This window comes from Carettochelys insculpta, chromosome 2 (assembly GCF_033958435.1).
Source record: "Carettochelys insculpta isolate YL-2023 chromosome 2, ASM3395843v1, whole genome shotgun sequence".
Classification (NCBI taxonomy): domain Eukaryota; kingdom Metazoa; phylum Chordata; order Testudines; family Carettochelyidae; genus Carettochelys; species Carettochelys insculpta.
The window spans coordinates 57,651,997-57,670,965 of NC_134138.1; the positions used below are offsets into that span (position 1 = coordinate 57,651,997).

The 18,969-nt window shown below is 44.1% G+C and overlaps 1 protein-coding gene across 8 annotated transcripts in view; it reads left to right on the plus strand.

Moving 5' to 3' along the window:
* The window catches only part of ZNF704 (zinc finger protein 704), a 180,120-nt gene that overhangs the window by 152,886 nt on the left and 8,265 nt on the right, over positions 1–18,969 (plus strand). For all 8 annotated transcript variants that reach the window (XR_012644395.1, XR_012644396.1, XR_012644397.1 and 5 more), the window contains 2 exons: positions 5,263–5,367; positions 15,267–15,364. Coding sequence is in view for 2 of the 8 variants with exons in the window: in XM_074987044.1 (XP_074843145.1) it covers positions 5,263–5,367; positions 15,267–15,364 (203 nt within the window). In the remaining 6 variants the exon portion in view is untranslated. The remainder of the gene's footprint in view (positions 1–5,262; positions 5,368–15,266; positions 15,365–18,969) is intronic.

Below are 18,969 nucleotides of genomic sequence, written 5' to 3' on the forward strand. Positions count from 1 at the left end.
GACCAGTCAGTAGACTCCAGAGCAGTTACTCGCTTACAGACTTTAGCAGCCTTACACTTTGTTGTTCACATAGTCCTGATCCTTTCCCCTTTGAGAAATCTGAGAGGTTGGCTTTAGACAGTGCTTATTGACCTGTGAACTATCCTGTGCAGGAGTCTGCATTGCTGTAGTTCAGCAAAGGGCAACCTAGGCTAGTGAGTGGGCCACATGAATGTCCTTTCTTCAACTCAGTGAACCGCAAAATTGTCATGACCAGTACAGCTTTTCTAACAGTGCTTGTGTGCCTAGACTTCGTGGGGTGTGCCCACTGAATGGTAGCAGCATTCTGATTGGCTGCAGAGGGCACACACAGCTCTTGCAGTCAATGTCATGTGCAGTTGGAATGCACGTCACTTCGCGTGCCCATGCTTTACAAGCCTGTCGCTTTGGTAATGCCTGTAAGAAAAAAACTACACAGATGGAAACCAGCAGATCCTGGCACCCCCGTGCGGGGGCGACAGCAAACAAAATACCTTGCAGGCCATACGCGCAACCTGATAAGCAGTTCCTCACCGCAGCTGTAGTTTGTCATCTCTACAGCTGAGCACTATTGTGACTCTGTTGAGAGAGACACTCATATATTGTGAGTGGCTGCGAACAAACCCAGCATTTTACATTTAGCATTTTTCAATGATTTAGATATTGACATAGAAAGTACGCTTATTAAGTTTGCAGATGATACCAAGCTGGGAGGGGTTGCAACTGCTTTGGAGGACAGGGTCATAATTCAAAATGATCTGGATAATGGTCTGAGGTAAACAGGATGGAGTTTAATAAGGACAAATGCAAAGTGCTCCACTTAGGAAGGAATAATCAGTTTCACACATACAGAATGGGGATAGACTATCTAGGAATGAGTACAGCAGAAAGGGATCTAGGGGTTATAGTGGACCACAAGCTAAATATGAGTCAACAGTGTGATGCTGTTGCAAAAAAAGCAAACCTGATTCTGGGGTGCATTAACAGGTGTGTTGCGAACAAGACACGAGAAGTCATTCCTCCGCTCTACTCTGCTCTGGTTAGGCCTCAGCTGGAGTATTATGTCCAGTTCTGGGCACCGCAGGTCAAGAAAGATGTGGAGAAATTAGAGAGGATCCAGAAAAGAGCGACAAGCATGATTAAAGATCTAGAAATTGTGACCTATGAAGAAAGGCTGAAAGAATTGGGCTTATTCAGTTTGGAAAAGAGAAGATTGAGGGGAGACATGATAGCAGTTTTCAAGTATCTAAAAGAGTGTCATAAGGAGGAAGGAGAAAACTTGTTCTTCTTGGCCTCTGAGGATAGAACAAGAGGCAATGGGCTTAAACTGCAGCAAGGGAGGTTTAGGTTGGACATTAGGAAAAAGTTCCTAACTGTCAGGGTGGTCAAACAGTGGAATAAATTGCCAAGGGAGGGTGTGGAATCTCCATCGCTGGAGATATTTAAGAACAGGTTAGATAGATGTCTATCAGGGATGGTTTAGACAGTACTTGGCCCTGCCGTTGGGGCAGGGGGTTGGACTCGATGACCTCTCGAGGTCCCTTCCAGTCCTAGTGTTCTAGTATTCTGTGATTGCTGTTTGCTGGTTGAACTGGCTGAAGGAAAGCTCATTGAAAAACAGAACAAAAACCTTGTGATCACAAAGATTAATTCATAAGAGATGCAGGAAGTGAGTCCCAAAGGACTCGTCTGCTCTATACAGCTACATGGAGATATGCCAGTCTCATAGAGCAGGAAGGGACCTTGAGAGGTCATCAGCTCCAGTCTCCTGCACTCACAGGAGGACCTATCACCATTCCTGACAGATTATTTTTTTAAAATCTATCTGCCCCAGATCCCTAAATGGAGCCCTTAAGGATTGAGCTCCCAACCCTGGGTTTAGCAGGCCAATGCTCTAGCCACTGAGCTCCTGCCCTGATAAGTGGATGGGAGCAAATTGTGAAATACTGACTGGGTAAAAAAAGAAAGGCATTAAGAAAATGCAGAGGAAAAAGCCAAACAACCTCAGCAGAGTGCACCTATTAGCCAGGTTCTGTCAGCCCAGAGAGGAAGGGCCAGCACAACAGAATGGTGATAAAACCTAGATGTAAGGAAAACGAGTGAACTGAGAGGACAGTGGTGTTGTTTTTCAAAATCCTGATTTAGCTTTATTTTGTGAATGACTGCCCTTAAATGCTGTGAATTCTAGCCCACTGTTTGAAATCAGGAAAGCTGGTTTTAAGCACCTTTACCTTGAAATTGCAGAATAGCTGCCTCATATTGATCATTTTTGGTATCTGAAATTTCTCTCCTTCCAGTCTTTAGCACTTTCAGTTAGATAACTTCAATTTCAGGCGTTCTATGTGGGTTTGCTCATTACTGGGCTTTTACTCATTTGAGGTAAAGTTTTTGTTAATATTGACCAAATGTTGATTTTTAGAACTTCATATATATGGTGGGGAAGGGGAACACACTTGCACATATGATGGTTGTGTTGAGGAATTAGTTTTGGCAGGAAATTATTGAAGAGATTCATTTTATGACAAAATTACAGCTTCCTAGAGGTCCCCTGACGTGCTTATTTAATGCTGTAGGAAAGGATCTACATTGGAAACAGAATGGCAAAGTAATTTCCTTTTGTTGTTTGTTGTTTGTTAGCAGAAAGACTTTGTGCTGCACATGGAAGTGTGATTTCTCCTGATATGGAATTGTGTTACTGTAAAATATGGACCATCTTTCTAATTACTCCTGGGGGACTTCTGTGCCAAAAATGAAAAATTCTTCATACAATATTCTGCATATTTTACTCGTCAAAATAACACTATAATTATGCCAGTTTCAATGATTTTTGTAATTTCACCATATATGTCAACAAGTATGTCTGTAACAACACAGGCAAAAAAAAAAGATTCAGGAAGTGTGTTCTGACAAAGGTAGTCCTTACTAGGCATATTGATACAGAACGTTGAGTAACAATACATTAACATTAAACTACGATAGAGAAACCTATTTCCCAAACCCCTCAGAAGCAGTGCAAGAGGTTGGAGGAGTCAAGGGTAATGGAAGAGCTGAGGGAGAAGGAAGTAATTGCTAGGCACATAAGTGCCCATTTCCCTCTTGTCAGGGGGTGCTCATTTCCCTACCCATACTCCCACTTCACCCCTCCCCCAAGCTCCTGCCTTCTTCTTCTTCTGAGCACATCATAGAACCATAGAACACTAAAAATGGAAGGGACCTTGAGAGGTCAAGTCTATTTCCCTGCCGTCTTGGCAGACCAAATACCATCTAAACCATTCCCATTAGATGTCTATCTGACCTGCTCTTAAATATCTCCGGCAATGGAGATTCCACAACCTGTCTCCTAGGTGATTTATTCCAGTGTTTAACCACCCTGACAGTTAGGAATTTTTTCCTAATGTATAATCTAAACCTCACTTGTTGCAGTTTAAGCCCATTGCTCCTTATCACATCTCTGCTCATCCCAGTCCCTCTCAGGGAGTTATGAGCACCACAAAATAGTCGTTTGCGGCAGAAGGCACTGGTGGCGGGGGGGAGTTGGCCAGCAGCTCTGCCGGCCAGTGAGTGGCACTGGTACCTGGAGGGCCGTTAGTTGTCGGTGGGAGAGGTATGCAATAGGGTGAGATTTTATGCATGGTGGGTTTGGGTGGAGGGAGGGATTATTAGGGAGTTGGGATTACCCACAGTGGCTTCTTCCATTCAGTCAAGCATGTCGGTACGCCCACATCTCGAGTACTGCGTGCAGATGTGGTCTCCTCACCTCAAAAAAGATATATTGGCATTAGAAAAGGTTCAGAAAAGGGCGACTAAGATGATTAGGGGCTTGGAAAGGGTCCCATATGGGGAGAGGCTAGAGAGACTGGGACTTTTCAGTTTGGAAAAGAGGCGATTGAGGGGCGATATGATAGAGGTATATAAAATCATGAATGGTGTGGAGAAAGTGAATATAGAAAAATTATTTACCTTTTCCCATAATACAAGAACTAGGGGACACCAAATGAAATTGATGGGTAGTGGGTTCAAAACTAATAAAAGGAAATTTTTCTTCACACAGCGCACAGTCAACCTGTGGAACTCCTTGCCCGAGGCGGCTGTGAAGGCCAGGACTCTATTAGGGTTTAAAAAAGAGCTTGATAAATTTTTGCAGGTCAGGTCCATAAATGGCTATTAGCCAGGGATAAAGTATGGTGCCCTAGCCTTCATAACAAGGGCAGGAGATGGATGGCAGGAGATAAATCACTTGTCTTCTGTTCTCCTTCTCTGGGGCGCCTGGCATTGGCCACCGTCGGCAGATGGGATGCTGGGCTTGATGGACCTTTGGTCTGACCCAGTATGGCCATTCTTATGTTCTTATGTTCTTATGTCTGTATGTCCCTTCTCTCACCACCACCACATCCCTGCATCCCTGCTTAGCCATCCCATCTCCATGTGGCTCTGCAATCCCACCCTTCCAGTCATCCCTCCCTCCAGTCTGTCCCCCCACTAGTTCTTCTGGTATATGTGCCTGCCCAGCAGCTCTGTGTGCCCTCACTGTCTGTGCTACCTCATATATTATGTCTCTTCATTTGGCCCTTTCACTGTCTCCTTATCAGCTGCTGACTGCTATGTCTGGTGAGCAGTGAACCACTTGCCTCTGTTCTGGCACTACAGCAGCTCCTGGTGGGTGAATGGTGTAACTCCAGAGCCTCTCTGGTAGAATGTTTTCACACTAGCTACATAAAGAGGTGGAAAAAGAGAGGACAAGTCTTTAGAACATTGATCACCATGTTTTCTGTATTCAGTAGAGCAAGGGAGGATCTTTGGCCTGTTTCTTTGAATATTAACCTGGTCCTAAACAAGTGATGTACGATGAAGTATGTTAACAGTTTATAATAACTTAGCCTCAATCAAAAGTTTCAAAAGACAAAAATATTTATATGGGTTTCTGAGCTCATACCTAGTATTGTTCAATATAAGACCTGAGGTTTTAAAGGTTTTTTACAGAAGCCATTTCTCGGGAGAGCTAGAGGTTTCTTTCTGCTCAGTCAAATAAAGATTGCCTATAAAGATCGTGTTCTTTCTTTGTTGCCCTATGCATGGTTATCCCCACAGAGAACAAGGGTAGAATGCTTGCCACAGCCACCAGCATGGAATTATGTTGAACTCCTGAAATCCTGGTTGATTTGCAGTTTAAAGAACGGAAGACTTTGTTATGCTGCTTTGGATAAAGAACACTTCTTTTCATTGGGTATTTTTTCCTTAAAACAGGCCACTCCTCCAGTGAACATTCCAGGGTCAACAAAGTTCACTCCCAGTGGCCGTAGCTTTAGCATCTCTTGGCAGTCACCTCCAGTTACCTTCACGGGCACTCCGGTAAGTGGAAGATGAACAAAGAAGGTACCTAACCAATGAAAAATTTCAAAACTTACCAATAATATTCTTATGATTGAAATTAAATGTGACAGATACAGAGGAACTGATATAATCCTACAGGTCCTGATTCTCCTGTTACACTAGTGCTACAAAGCTTTCTTTGTAAGTTCATTGACTTACATGTAGTTACTCCCAATTTGCAATATGTAAATAATTGAAGAATCAGGTCTGTGGTGTATTTTTAATCTATCTGCTTACCATCTGCTTATTAGTATGGTACTTACATTCTAAAATATTGGGTTTCCAGCTTCTTTCTTGTGCCCTAGATGAAGAAAATTGTTGATGCCTGTGACTCAACATAATTATGTATCTTGACAAGAGTATGGGCTCCAGGGTGGGACTAAGGATAAAGGATTTCAGGTACAGGAGTAGTTCCGGACTGGGAGGTGTGGGAATGGGCTCTGGGCTGGAGTGCAGGTACCAACTGGGGGTGTTGCTCTGGGATGGGTCCTGGATGAGGTGTTTGGGATCCAGGGTGGAGGGTTTGGGGTTTGTGATGTCCTCAGGCATTGGGCCAGTGGTTGGTGCTCAGGGTTATCTGTGGTGGCTCCTTCTCAGCAGCACAGCAAGGGGTTGGGCTTGGTAAGCCAGGCTTCCTGCCCATCCTGGCAATGCAGACCATACTGGCCACGCTGCACCCCAGAAGTGGCCAGCAGCAGGTTCATCTCGGCGGCTGCACAGCGCTCTCACCTGCAGGCACCGTCCTCCCAGCTTCCATTGGCTAATGTGCAGCTGATGCTCGGAACGGGGACAGTGCGCAGAGCCCCGTGCCTCCCTCACCATCCCAGCTAGGATCTGGACCTACTGCTGGCCCCCACGGGTCACAGCTAGAGACCTGTAGCTTGAAAACCACTGTTCTAAAGACTCCAGAAGAGGTGCCGGTGGTCAACAGAATACGGCAAATCACATACAAATGAAAGAAAGGAATTTGCCTAACAAATTGAATGATAAATATTTATGTCCTGATTCTGGCCTCAGGTACGTGCATACAACCTCTGCTGCTTTCACAAGGGAAAATTTTGCCTTTATATGAAAAACATACATTTTGGTATGTATTGAAATTACTTGTTAATGATGCAGTATTAGATTAAGCTCAACTTTGACAAGGATTGTAAAATACTCATTGGGACTTGCAATGGAAGTTGATGAAAGTAAATGGAAATTTTGCATGAATAAGGACTATTGAATCAGGCTTTTTGCTTAATTATAGAGAAACTTCCCTCAATCCCATCCAAAGCAAATGAAAATGAATAAGGGTCTGGAGAGAAAACTAGACAATACCAGGTGACAGGTACATAATTCAGTGTGTATTTAAAAAATAAATTAAAATTGCTAATTTTCAGCTGCAGAAAATCTACTAGTTAATAGAGTGCAGTGTATTAAAAGTGTTAAGTGGGTTTCTGATCGGATGGCAACTGCTTGTATGTTGGATAGCAAACCATTTCATTTCAAATTACACAAGCAAAATTTTCAGTTTGTCGCATAAGATACAGTAGTCATCCAGAGAGCCAAATAGGGTTGTTTTTATTTGACAATGTATATTAGACATAGTGATAACAGATATGGCCTTCCTCATCTCTCTTCAGCAAGTGAATCACAAAAGCCTTTTACTCTTGACCTTTGGCAAATCTTGGAGATTTTCTCCGGAGGCTGTGGTCTCCTGCAGAGCTGATAAAAATGAAAGTGGCTGAATCAATTACACTGCACTCTGCCAATGAATATTTATTAAATTCCATCAAGGAGCAGCTAACAGTGAAAGATATCCTGCTGGCAGCAATTTGAACAAGAGTGAGTCAACAGAGCATGCCGTGTGTAAAGTATTCTTGGAATTCGATTTCACAACAATATAGTTGGTAGAGTAATTATTAAACTAACTCCTTTTGTGGAGTAGCAGAAATTAGCGCCGGTGGTATTGGGAATCCAAGAATGCAATTAGCAAAATGGTAAATCAGACACTAAAAGGCAAGGGATTAAACATGCAAGTATTTACTTGGCTTCAAGCAATAACATTGTTGCAGCTGTAGTGAGTGAGTGTTCCCAGCAGAATTTAAGAAAAACAATTTTCTGGGAAATTGTAAAGAAGATGCTAGTGATTTACAGTTTAATTTAAAAGCATCTCCTGAAAATCTAGAGTAACAGTTTTGGTAGCACAATTATAAGCCATTTAGGAGGCCATGGAGGCTATTTTTATTCCTTTTTCTCTTGGAAATCTTGCAAATGCTGTTTAATGTGAGGGGGACCAGATCAACACCCATCACCACTGCTTGGAGACATGTATCTGTTTTATAATTCTTAGAAAGCGTACAACTTTTTAGAGGAAATGGACACAATATTTTAAAGATGCATATGGAGGCTGCTTTCTTCCTTTTGTGCATCTGAAGGAAACAACAAGCTATTGCTAGGAAAGAGGGTACTACTCCAAGCTGTGTGCAATATACTCCATCATTCTTTGTTTTATTGTTAGTTATTACTAATGTTTAGCAGATTGTGCAAAGTCCTTTGAGGATATGAACTGCACTAAGTGCTTTGGCCCAGCTCTGACTAATGGAGAGGCCAGCCCAGATCTTCAGACACCTCTTTGACTTTTTGGGCTCCTAAGTACACCATTTAGGCACCACTAACATTCTCAAAGCTGCTGCTTCAGTAACCAGTGATCACATGTGCAAAGTTGACTGAACCCTGATGCTGTCCCATAATTTGTGCTGAAGCTCCAGGGACGGGATTCAAAAATCAGTCAGGGAGATCCCTGCTTACCAATCACTCTCTGAGCATACCAAGAGCTGCTGAAGTGGGTGATCTGGTGTGCCTGGCTGATGAGTCAGAGATAGGAGCTTTCCTCCACTCAGGATCATCAGCTACAAACCCTTTCCTGGAGCTAGCCAGTTCAGACATGTAGGCAACCCAAGTCCTAGCAACCAAAACTGTCTCACTCATGTGGGATACCCCTTTCAGATAGGCCAGCGACGGTGGGACAGAACAGGGCCACGTTGGTCGCAGGGGAAATACAAGGTGAATATGAAAGGGGTATCCCACATGAGTGAGACGGTTTTGGTTGCTGGGACTCGGGTTGCCTACACGTCTGAACTGGCTAGCTCCAGGAGAGGGTTTGTAGCTGATGATCCTGAGTGGAGGAAAGCTCCTATCTCTGACTCATCAGCCAAGCACACCAGATCACCCACTTCAGTATGTAAGCCACTCACCTCGGCATTTCACTCCTGGCAAGCATAGGCAGCTCTGTGGCTTCTGAAAGTCATTTCTGGGTTGCCAGGCTCCCCATACAATGCATGGGAGAGTGAGACCCCCAACTTAGGGCTGAGAATTCCAGTGGGTGGCAGGCCTCTTCTTGTTTTGACATGCCCATGCTGAGCTGAGCATGTTTATGGATCTGTTCCTTTGTCCCATCACCACACCCTGTCTTCCCCCTAATCATTTTTGTGAAAGCAGAGCAGGACATCTAACAAAGAGCTGATGAACATGGACAACAAAGCCTTCACATGTCAGGTCTACACCCACGCACTAACTTCAGTTCTAGTCATGCAGTGCTCAAGTCCCACCCCCACTCCACAGTAATAATGAATGGAGATACACATCTCACAGAGCTGGAAGGAATCTTGGGAGGTCATTGAGTCCAGTCCCCTGCCCTCTTGGCAGGACCAAGCACCATGCCTGACAGATTTTTTTTTTTAATCTATTTGCCCCAGACTCCTAAATGGCCTCCCCAAGGACTGGGCTCAGAGCCTTGGGTTTAGCAGGCCAATGTGCAAACCACTGAGCTATTCCTCCCAACTCCAAACCCTGCTATGCCTCTTCCTGCCCCCATCATGCACCTTCCCAAACCTTCCTCTACCCCCTGCCCTGCCTCTTTCTATCCCCTCCTCGGAGTGTGCTGCATCCCCAGTCCTCCCTCTCTCAGCATCATGTTGATGGTGGGTTGTGCTTGATAACAATCCAAAGGAGCGCAGATCACCATGTGTTCATTTTCATCATCCGAGTCAGATGCCAGCAGCAGAAGGTCAATTTTCCTTTTTGGTGGTTCAGATTCTGTAGTTTCCTCATCAGAGGAGTTCTGGAAACATGCTCCACACCTTGTCCCTCTCAGACTGTGGAAAGGCACTTCAGATTCTTAAACCTTGGGTTGAGTGCCATAGCTATCTTTAGACATCTCATATTGATACCTTCTTTTCAGTGCATATCTGACAAAATGTAAGTCTCCTGAAAACAAACTGCTTGTGTTGGGTCACCATCCAAGATTGCTGTTTTATGAAATATGTGGGAGAATGCAGATAAAGCAAAGCGGGAGACATACTCCCCCTACTAAGTTCAGACACAAATTTAATGAATGCATTATATTTCAATGAGTGTCATCAGCATGGAAGCATGTCCTCTGTCATGGTGGCCAAATGCGAAGGAACGTACGAATATTTAGTATACCTGGCAAGTAAATAACTTGCAATACTGGCTACAGAAGCACTGTGTGAATGCCTGCTCTCACTTTGAGGGGACATTGTAAATAAAAAGTAAGGAGCGTTATCTCCCATAAATGTAAACAAACTTGTTTGCTTTAGCAGTAGTACTGAGTGGACTCATAGGAGCTAAAGCTCAATGCTGTTTTGCTCTTGGGTGCAGTTATGTAACAAAAAGTGTACATTTGTAAGTTGCATGTTCACAATACAGAGAATGCTCTACAGCCTGTAAGGTGAATTGAAAAGCACGGCCTTTGCAGTGCCGGCACCCGCTTCTGCCGACGCCGAACTCACGGGGCTATGGTAATGAGCTTCACCATTTGCAATCCCGAGGAGCTTGTTTTGCATAGCTGGCATGGGTGGAGTGCTGCTTAGACCCAGCCTACATATTTTGTTTCTCTTTTTCTTACAGTACAAATATTTGCAATCAAAGACAGTGTAAAGTGAGCACTATACACTTCATATTCTGTTTTGTAACTGAAATTAATATATTTGAAAATGTAGAAAAACATCCATAAATTAATAAATTTATTTATTTCATCATTTAATAGTGCAATTAAAATGCAGTTAATCATGATTAACTTTTAATCACACTCTTGGAGTAAATCATGTGAGTTAACAGCCTTAATAATTAGACTTCACCAATGAAATAACAAGTGTGAACTCCTAAAGCATAATAATAGCCTTACCAAGGAGTCACTTCGGGCATTCTGGTCTATCTTGCCACCCAGATAGGCCTGCCTGTGTGACAGATGGCCCATTACACACCATGACTCACACCAGTGTTCACATTAGTCCTCATTACGAAGGACCAGTCACTTACCCCAGGCCATGTTCTTAGCCAACAGTATGATATGAAATAAAAATGTAATAACTAAGAAAAAAATGAGTTACATACAAAGTTAGAGCCAGTAAACATACACATACTAAAAACATAGTCTTTGTTTCTGAAAGGTAATAGTAGCTGTTATAGAGTTTCTTTAGGACTAACCAAAACAAAGTAGTTTGGGCATCCCTTGCTAATATTTAGAAATATTGCCTTCTAAATACCAAGCAGCAAGGTGACATTTCTTCCTTGATGGGGCTTTTTATGCCCTTCCCCTAATGTTCAGGCTATCATGGGATGAGGGCTTGTGCACATACCTTCTTCATGGGTGTAGAGGAAGAAATCAACAAAGTTTGTGATCACTGATGTTTCACAATGGCTTATCTGGTGTTCATAAGCTTTCTTTTTTGGGGGAGAAGATGACAGCTCTTGTTCAATGCCAATTTACCACACTTGCTAGTACAGTGGGGTCTCAGCACTCACAAACTTACCATTTGTGAATTCAGTTATTCATGAGCAGCTGTGAGGGGCCACTTCCCAGGGGCTGTGGGGCATGGAGTGCCAGCAGCCGCCGCTTCCTCGGAGCACCGGGCAGGAGCGCCGCAGGTGCCACTTCCCCAGGGCCCCAGACAGGGAGCAACAGCAGCCACCCCTTCCCCTGGGGTCTCGGACAGGCAGCACTGGCAGCCACCCCTTCCCTGGGGCCCTGGACAGGGAGCGCCAGCAGCCGCCCCTTCCCTGGGGCCCTGGACAGGGAGCGCCAGCAGCCACCTCTTCCCCTGGGGCTGGGTAGGGAGCACCAGCAGCTGCCCTTTCCCTCAGGGCCCCAGGCAGGGAGCACCAGCAGCCGCCCTATCCCTGGGACTCCGAGCCCCCCATGTTCACGAAATTCAAAATTCATGAGTGTTCTCAACATGGAACCCTTGTGAATGTTGAGACCCTACTGTACTTCTCTACTAAGGCTTTGTCTACGCTGCCAATTGAGTGACAAAATTTTTATTGCTCATGGGTGCTTAAAAAAGCACCCCAGCTGCTGAAAGACAGAACTTTTGCCCTGGCAAGTGGAAGCATGAATGGCTCATTGTCAGAAGGATTGTTGTCCTGTGGACAATGCAACCGTTGCTTGGAGGGGATGCAAGTATTTTGTTCACAAAAATACTGACAGTGCTTATAATATCACAAAAAATAAGCAACAGAGGGGAAGCCATGCTAGTCTATACACTATCAATAAGCAGTTCTGTAGCACCTTAAAGACTAACACTTTACTGATTAGCTCATTAATTAATCAATAAAAGTGTTGGTCTTTAAACTGCTTGTTTTTTGTGAAGCTACACACTAACACAGCTACCCTTACAATGTCAGACTTTTACCAATATGGCTGAGTCAGTGCAGCCATGTTGCTAAAAGCTGAATAGTATAGCCAAAGCCTAACTGTGGGATTTCAGTTTTAGCAACCACTCCTATCTTTACAGAGCAAACACTTAAACATTACTTTACAGGATGTGATAAGTGAGATTGATACTTGCAGCAATCCTACAAGCATTTTGTAACGTCTAGCCAGGCTTATAATGCAGATACCTCTTTTGACAATTATAATGAGCTGGCAATCCAGACCGGTTCTCAGCTTTCCATTTGTCAGTGTTCAGAGAGGCCCAGAGGCATTTGCATGAACTGGCACCTGGTCTGCCAGAGTCATGTGTTGCATCTCTGCGGTGCAAAATCAAATCCTGTTTTCTTTGATGATAAATCGTGGCACGCCGAAGAGACGAAAGGAAGAATCAGAGATCTGAGTATGGGATTTCCAAGTTAGATTCAGCTCCTGATAGTACTGGGATTTATACTTACAGGTAATCAGCGTGAAGATCCATAAGTCTGAACACTCACAGCGGGGGAGGGGGAGCAGAGTACAGCATCTCCAACAGGAGAGGAACTGGTTCTGATGCCTCCCTCCTTCCCCTTATCAAGACTGGGGGGCATTTGGGGGAACTGGCTAGAACACACAGTACTCTGGCAGTCCCCACCAAGAGGATCTGGGATAGCTGGTGGTGTTCAGCACAGTTGCCAAACTGCATCGTGTTGGGACAGAGAAGTGGGGAGCTATAATCATCTCCTTGACAGCTGCATCACTGATGCACCCAGCGTTAGCTGGACATAGCAGATCTAGCCTTCAGTTTATGCGATAATTCGAGGCATGCTGCAACATTTCAGCATGGTGCCAACAATTTCCCAAATGATTGCACAAAAATAGGCCACAGACTTTGACCGAGGACCTGTCCACACAAGCAAAACAATGTGTGTGACTCCAAACATCATCTTCTCAGCGCCATCTGTAACACCACCGTTGAGTTCTACTGAAACAATTGCTTCCCCCTACCTCCCTCAGTGCAACCATTTGTCAACCAAGATTGTGTGACGACAGCTTCCAGCCTGTCTGTATCAGAAAATACTGGCAAAGTCTGACCCACTACCCTTAGTACCCTAGCAGGATGTGCAGATAAACCATTGCCAGTAAGACATGGGCAATGCACTCTGGGATGTCCTGCTACACAAAAAGTCCAGAGGAGGATGGGATTACCAACCCATTCTTTAAAGGAACCCATCCACATGCCACAACAACAGTTTAACAGACTGGTTATGAAATGGGAGGCACGTTCCAGTGTAGGACTCCAGACGAGACACACATGGTTAGCAGGCGGAATTTCCAATCAGGTATTTACCATATTGCATATGGTCATATCAATGTTCCCTCTCGTTTTTTCCATCCATGTGTGCAATAAATGTTGGTTTGTTCTCTCAGGCATGTGCAGACGTGCCCCACCATTAGAAACATGCTGCTGGCTGTGGGCGTGCTGCTGATCAGCTGGTAGCACCTGAATCTTTCCAGGGCAGCCACCCATACAGTCAGTTCAGAGGGAACATGGGGTCACATGTCATGTTTAGAATCAGCCATGTCACTAACTGGTTGGGGATTTATACCAGTGTAACTGAGATCAGAATCATATCAGAAGTATTCAGGTTAAACAATTAGTTGTAATGTTACTGTAAACTGGAGCTTGGCTCAACTAGACCATTCTCTGCTGTGCCTGCACTTAGGTAAAAGCTTTCAGTTCAACAAATGAGAGGAAGCGTAGAACCTGTGTCAATTTTACGCCAGCAGCATTACAAAAATGTTCTGTCTGTTTATAGCAATGGTGTTGCTAGAAAGTAGCCAGCCAGCTGGAAGTAAAGAATATTCTGTTTCCCTGTCCCAGCAGTCCCTCCTAATTCTTCAGAATAGATAGTATGGGAGTTTAAAAAGGCAGTGGTAAAAATATGTTACCAGGGACTGTTTCTTGCACAACCTGCAATGATATATTCAGAAACATCTTCAGTAAAATATCTTTCACTGGGTACACCAAATTAAGCATTCAGAGATATCACAGACACTTAACAACTCCTTCTGGAATTCTTGTAGATGGTTTCTGTGTTCCTTTCCTCCACACAGGAGCTGAATCACTTTCTGAAAAGTCAGGGGTCACAGAAAGGGTTCAGGGCCCCCAAAGTTGATCTTCAATTGAATCTATTTAATTAAGTTGCCCATGACCAGACCCTTGTTGTACATTTACTCAAAAGGTGGTGTATGGGCAAAAAATCCATCCACCCGCCCTTCTTTGCCATGGCCCAGCCCCACCCACAGAAGAGCAAAGACTGCTAGGGAGTTTCAAGGGCAAGGAAAATATGATGATTCAGTAATATCTCCTTAGCAGCTTCGGCCAGCAGGGATACAAAGGAGCCACAAACTCCAAAGCATTTTCCGTCTGAGGCAGTGAGTTTTACCCACAAAAGCTTGTGACTGAATACATTTTTTAGTCTCCAAGGTGCTATAGGACTGCGTGTTGTTTGTGAAGCTACAGACTAATACAGCTACCCCTCTAAGACTATAAACTAGAACTGCCAGCCCCAGCAGAATCACCTGAGGAGACCTTTGGTCACACAGTGCTCCCTTCTTGGGGGACAATCTCCCTTTGATGCAGCTGCCCCATAGATGTAGGTGTATAAATTATACTCTACACATAAGTGAAGCTCCTTCAGTGCATGGGGCTATTGCTTTTTAATCTTAGCCAGGCTATATCACGTTCCCTGCATTAATTTGCATTTTTCCCTTATCAACTGAGACATCCTTAACTGTTCGCATGACCATTCACTATTCATTAAGTATCTCAAAGAGTGAGAATGATTGAGGGCTCTTTAAACGAAAAACTGGGAATCATACATTTTATTTCCCCAAAAATACAAAACCATGTTGCTCTTTGTTCTAGCGTGTTTTGTTTATGCTACTGGTGGGTCAGAGGAACAGGGAAAGAAGTTCCTTGTGTCCAGGTAAAGCTGTGAGGATGCTTTTCAGAACACCTCCCTTAACTTTGAGGGCTAGATGTCACAAACTAACCTTACTTATCTTTGCTACCAGAGGCCAGGAAATGGGATTAGTGATGGACATGCCAGTTGCGGTGCCAAAGAATGTTTATGTTGTTAATGTGTTTTATAAGCTTCATTTCTGTGTGTATTGCCAGGTCTCACCAACTCATAATCGTCCTGCAGCAGGGACTGGAGAGACGAAACAGACTCACACAGTTCTCTCATCACCTCCCAGAGCATCGTTGGGCTTAAGGTACAAGACCGTTAAGTCCTACTGACAGAGCAATAGGTTCCGTTTGGAGGGTGCTTGTAGGAAGTAGACATACAGAAGAGGCAGATGCCCAAAATCAGAGCTGGCAGTGCCTGTCTGGTGCAATTCCTTTCCTACTGACAGAGCAATAGGTTCCGTTTGGAGGGTGCTTGTAGGAAGTAGACATACAGAAGAGGCAGATGCCCAAAATCAGAGCTGGCAGTGCCTGTCTGGTGCAATTCCTTTCAATAAAACACAGCAGCAGTAGATACATGTGCCTTTCTGTCTTTCATACATACAGAAAATAAAGGGGAGGGGGGGTGTGGGAGGGTTTAAATCACTGAGCGTTTCAAAAAACATGATGTTAGACAATATCCCAGGTGAATCTGAGCCATGAAGTTCCAGTTCATTCTTGAATTTCACTAACATCACAGAACTTCTTGGTATTGATTATCTTGCATTTTTTCCCTTGGATTCAGGGATATCTTCATACTCACCATTCATGCAGTATTTGTTGTTCAGTCTTATGACCATGGAAAATGCATTTTCCCACAGATAATTTAAGTAAAGTTATTTTTAGTTACACTAAGAAACCAGGCACTTTGCTGTGGGTGTAATCCATCTCTGAAGTCATTGGATGTTGAATCAGGCAGGACAAATTCATGCTAGGTTTTGCTTTTTATGTTCAAAACCTGATGTTGGGTCTAAACTTTTAACATTATAAGAGAGAAGTTAATTCCTAATAACACTTGGTGTGACTGTACTCTGAAGAAACTTAAAATGACATTAAAGGAGATACCTTGTTTATCATTTTTTTCAGATCTTTTCAATCAAATCTGTTCTCTTTACCAGTCAAAAATTATGTTTCTAATTACATAGGCTACAGACTCAGCCTGTGATCTGGCACACCCATTTTCTACTAGTTTGTGTGCTTTTCCCAGTAATGAATTGTCAGTGATCAAAACGTCACTGCCACTTGTGCTGCTGATGTAGGAGGCAGAGCAGAATCTAGGTAACTCTCCCGTCGGAGTTCTGCTGCATTCACAGTTTTAAACTTAATTTTGTCTGTAACAAAGCAGGTATAATGTAAAGATAAGGGACAATTCTGGCACCAGTTTAATGCAAGAATGCTTGAGAATTACACCTTTTCACAGTAGGACTAAATTTGGCCTGCAGGATGCAAATATGTTGAATAGGAAGGTGCCATTGTAGCAATTACGTTAAGCTTACCCTGACACTCCACATTGTAGTTTGTGCTTCAGGGTTTATAGTCATTTGTGACAAAGAATTCTTGTGCTGCACTAGTTTTGTAATGTCAAGTGATTTAACAATGAATACAATTAAAACAAACCTAAATTTTTTACCTTCTGTCATGCAGAAAACAGTACAAAGCTGCTTACAGTGAGAGCCACAGTATATCCAGGCTAGGTGTGAGCATGTAGATTGTCTTCAGAATTGAGGGGCTTTCTCCTTCGTCGTAAGAGCTACCAAATGCAACTGCTATCACATAATTCATAGAATCATAGGGCTGGAAGGGACCCCAGGAGGTCATCTAGGTCCAGCCCCTGCTTCAAGCAGGATCAACCTCCCACTAAGTCATCCCAGCCAGGACCTTGTCAAGCCGAGACTTAAAAACCTCAAGGGATGGAGAATCCACCACCTCTCTAGGCAACGCATTCCAATGCTTCACCACCCTCCTGGTGAAGTAGTTTATCCTAATATCTAACCTACACCTCTTCCTCTTCAACTTCAGATTATTACTCCTTGTTCTGCCATCTGACACCACTGAGAACAGTTTCTCACCCTCCTCTTTAGAGCTCCCCTTCAAGGAAGTTGAAGGCTGCTATTAAATCACCTCTAAGTCTTCTCTTCTGTAAACTAAACAAGCCCAAATCCCTCAGCCTATCCGCATAGGTCTTGTGCTCCAGCCCCTTAATCATTTTTGTTGCCCTCCGCTGAACCTGCTCCAGCACATCTACATCCTTTTTATACTGGGGTGCCCAAAACTGGACACAGTATTCCAGAAGTGGCCTCACCACTGCCGAATAGAGGGAAACAACTGCTTCTCTAGATCTGCTCAAAATGCTCCTCCTAATGCACCCTAGTATGCCGTTAGCCTTCTTGGCTACAAAGGCCCACTGTTTACTCGTATCCAGCCTTTCATCCACCATAACCCCTAGGTCCCTTTCCATCGTACTGCTGCTGAGCCAGTTGGTCCCCAGCCTGTAACAATGCTTGGGATTCTTCCACCCCAGGTGCAGGACTCTACACTTCCCCTTGTACTGCATCAGATTTCTTTCAAACCGCATCAGATTTCTTTTGGCCCAGTCTACCAATTTATCCAGGTCACTCTGGATTCTCTCTCTACCCTCCAACATATCTACCTCTCCCCCTAGTTTTGTGTCATCTACAGACTTGCTGAGGGTGCAATCCAGTCCCTCATCCAGATCATTAATAAAGATGTTGAACAACATTGGCCCCAGAACTGAGCCTTGTGGCACTCCACTTGAAACTGACCGCCATCCAGATATTGAGCCATTGACCACTACCTGTTGGGCCCAACCGTCAAGCCAGCTTTCTATCCATATAATAGTCCAAGGATCCAATCCATATTTCCTTAACTTATGGCAAGAATATTGTGGGAGACCGTATCAAAAGCTTTGCTGAAGTCAAGGTATATCACATCCACTGACTTCCCCATGTCCACAGAGTCTGTTACCTCATCATAGAAGCTAATCAGATTGGTCAGGCAGGACTTGCCCCTGCTGAATCCATGTTGGCTACTTTTGAACACTTTCCCCTCTTCCAAGTGCTTCAAAATGGATTCCTTGAGGAGCCGCTCCATTATTTTCCCAGGGATTGAGGTAAGGCTGACAAGTCTATACTTCCCTAGATTGTCCTCCTTTCCTTTTTTAAAGATGGGCACTATGTTTGCCTTTTTCCAGTAATCTGGTATCTCCACCGATCTCCAAGAATCTTCAAAGATAATGGCCAAAGGTTCAGCAATGACATCTGCCAACTCCCTCAGTACCTTGGGGTGCATTAAATCCAGACCCAGTTCTGAGGCTTGCCTACAGCGTAGTTTTTCTAATGTAAACCTAAACCAAGCAAAACACTTGCCTGCTGTACTCTGATACATCTGAATCCAGGGCTTTATATAGTATAGGAACTAGTTTTGGATTGGCAGAGACAGACACTGGGAAGATGCATTAGTAGAAACAGAGGAGCATTTTCTAATTTAGTTTATTATGAAGAGGCCAGATTGTAAGGCATCGAAGGGCAATGTAGGCTAGCGAGTAGGTCGCATGAGTGGCCCTCCTTCATCTCAGGTCGCAAGATTGTCATAACCAAGGCGATCTCCTGGGATAGGGCAGTTTTGCTAACTGTGCTTGTCTCCCTGCAGTTTGCAGGGAGTGCTGTGAGTGTTCATGGTTCTCAAAGTCACCATTGAATGCAATCAGCACACACCACATATCATGGTCCCCTGCTTTGTGTGTGTCACTTTACTAATGCCAGTAGGGAAAAAACCCTGTGTGGGCAGAAGCAACCAGAATCTGGCAGACCTGCACATGGGCAATAGAAACAACATGTCTCACAGGCCACACTCA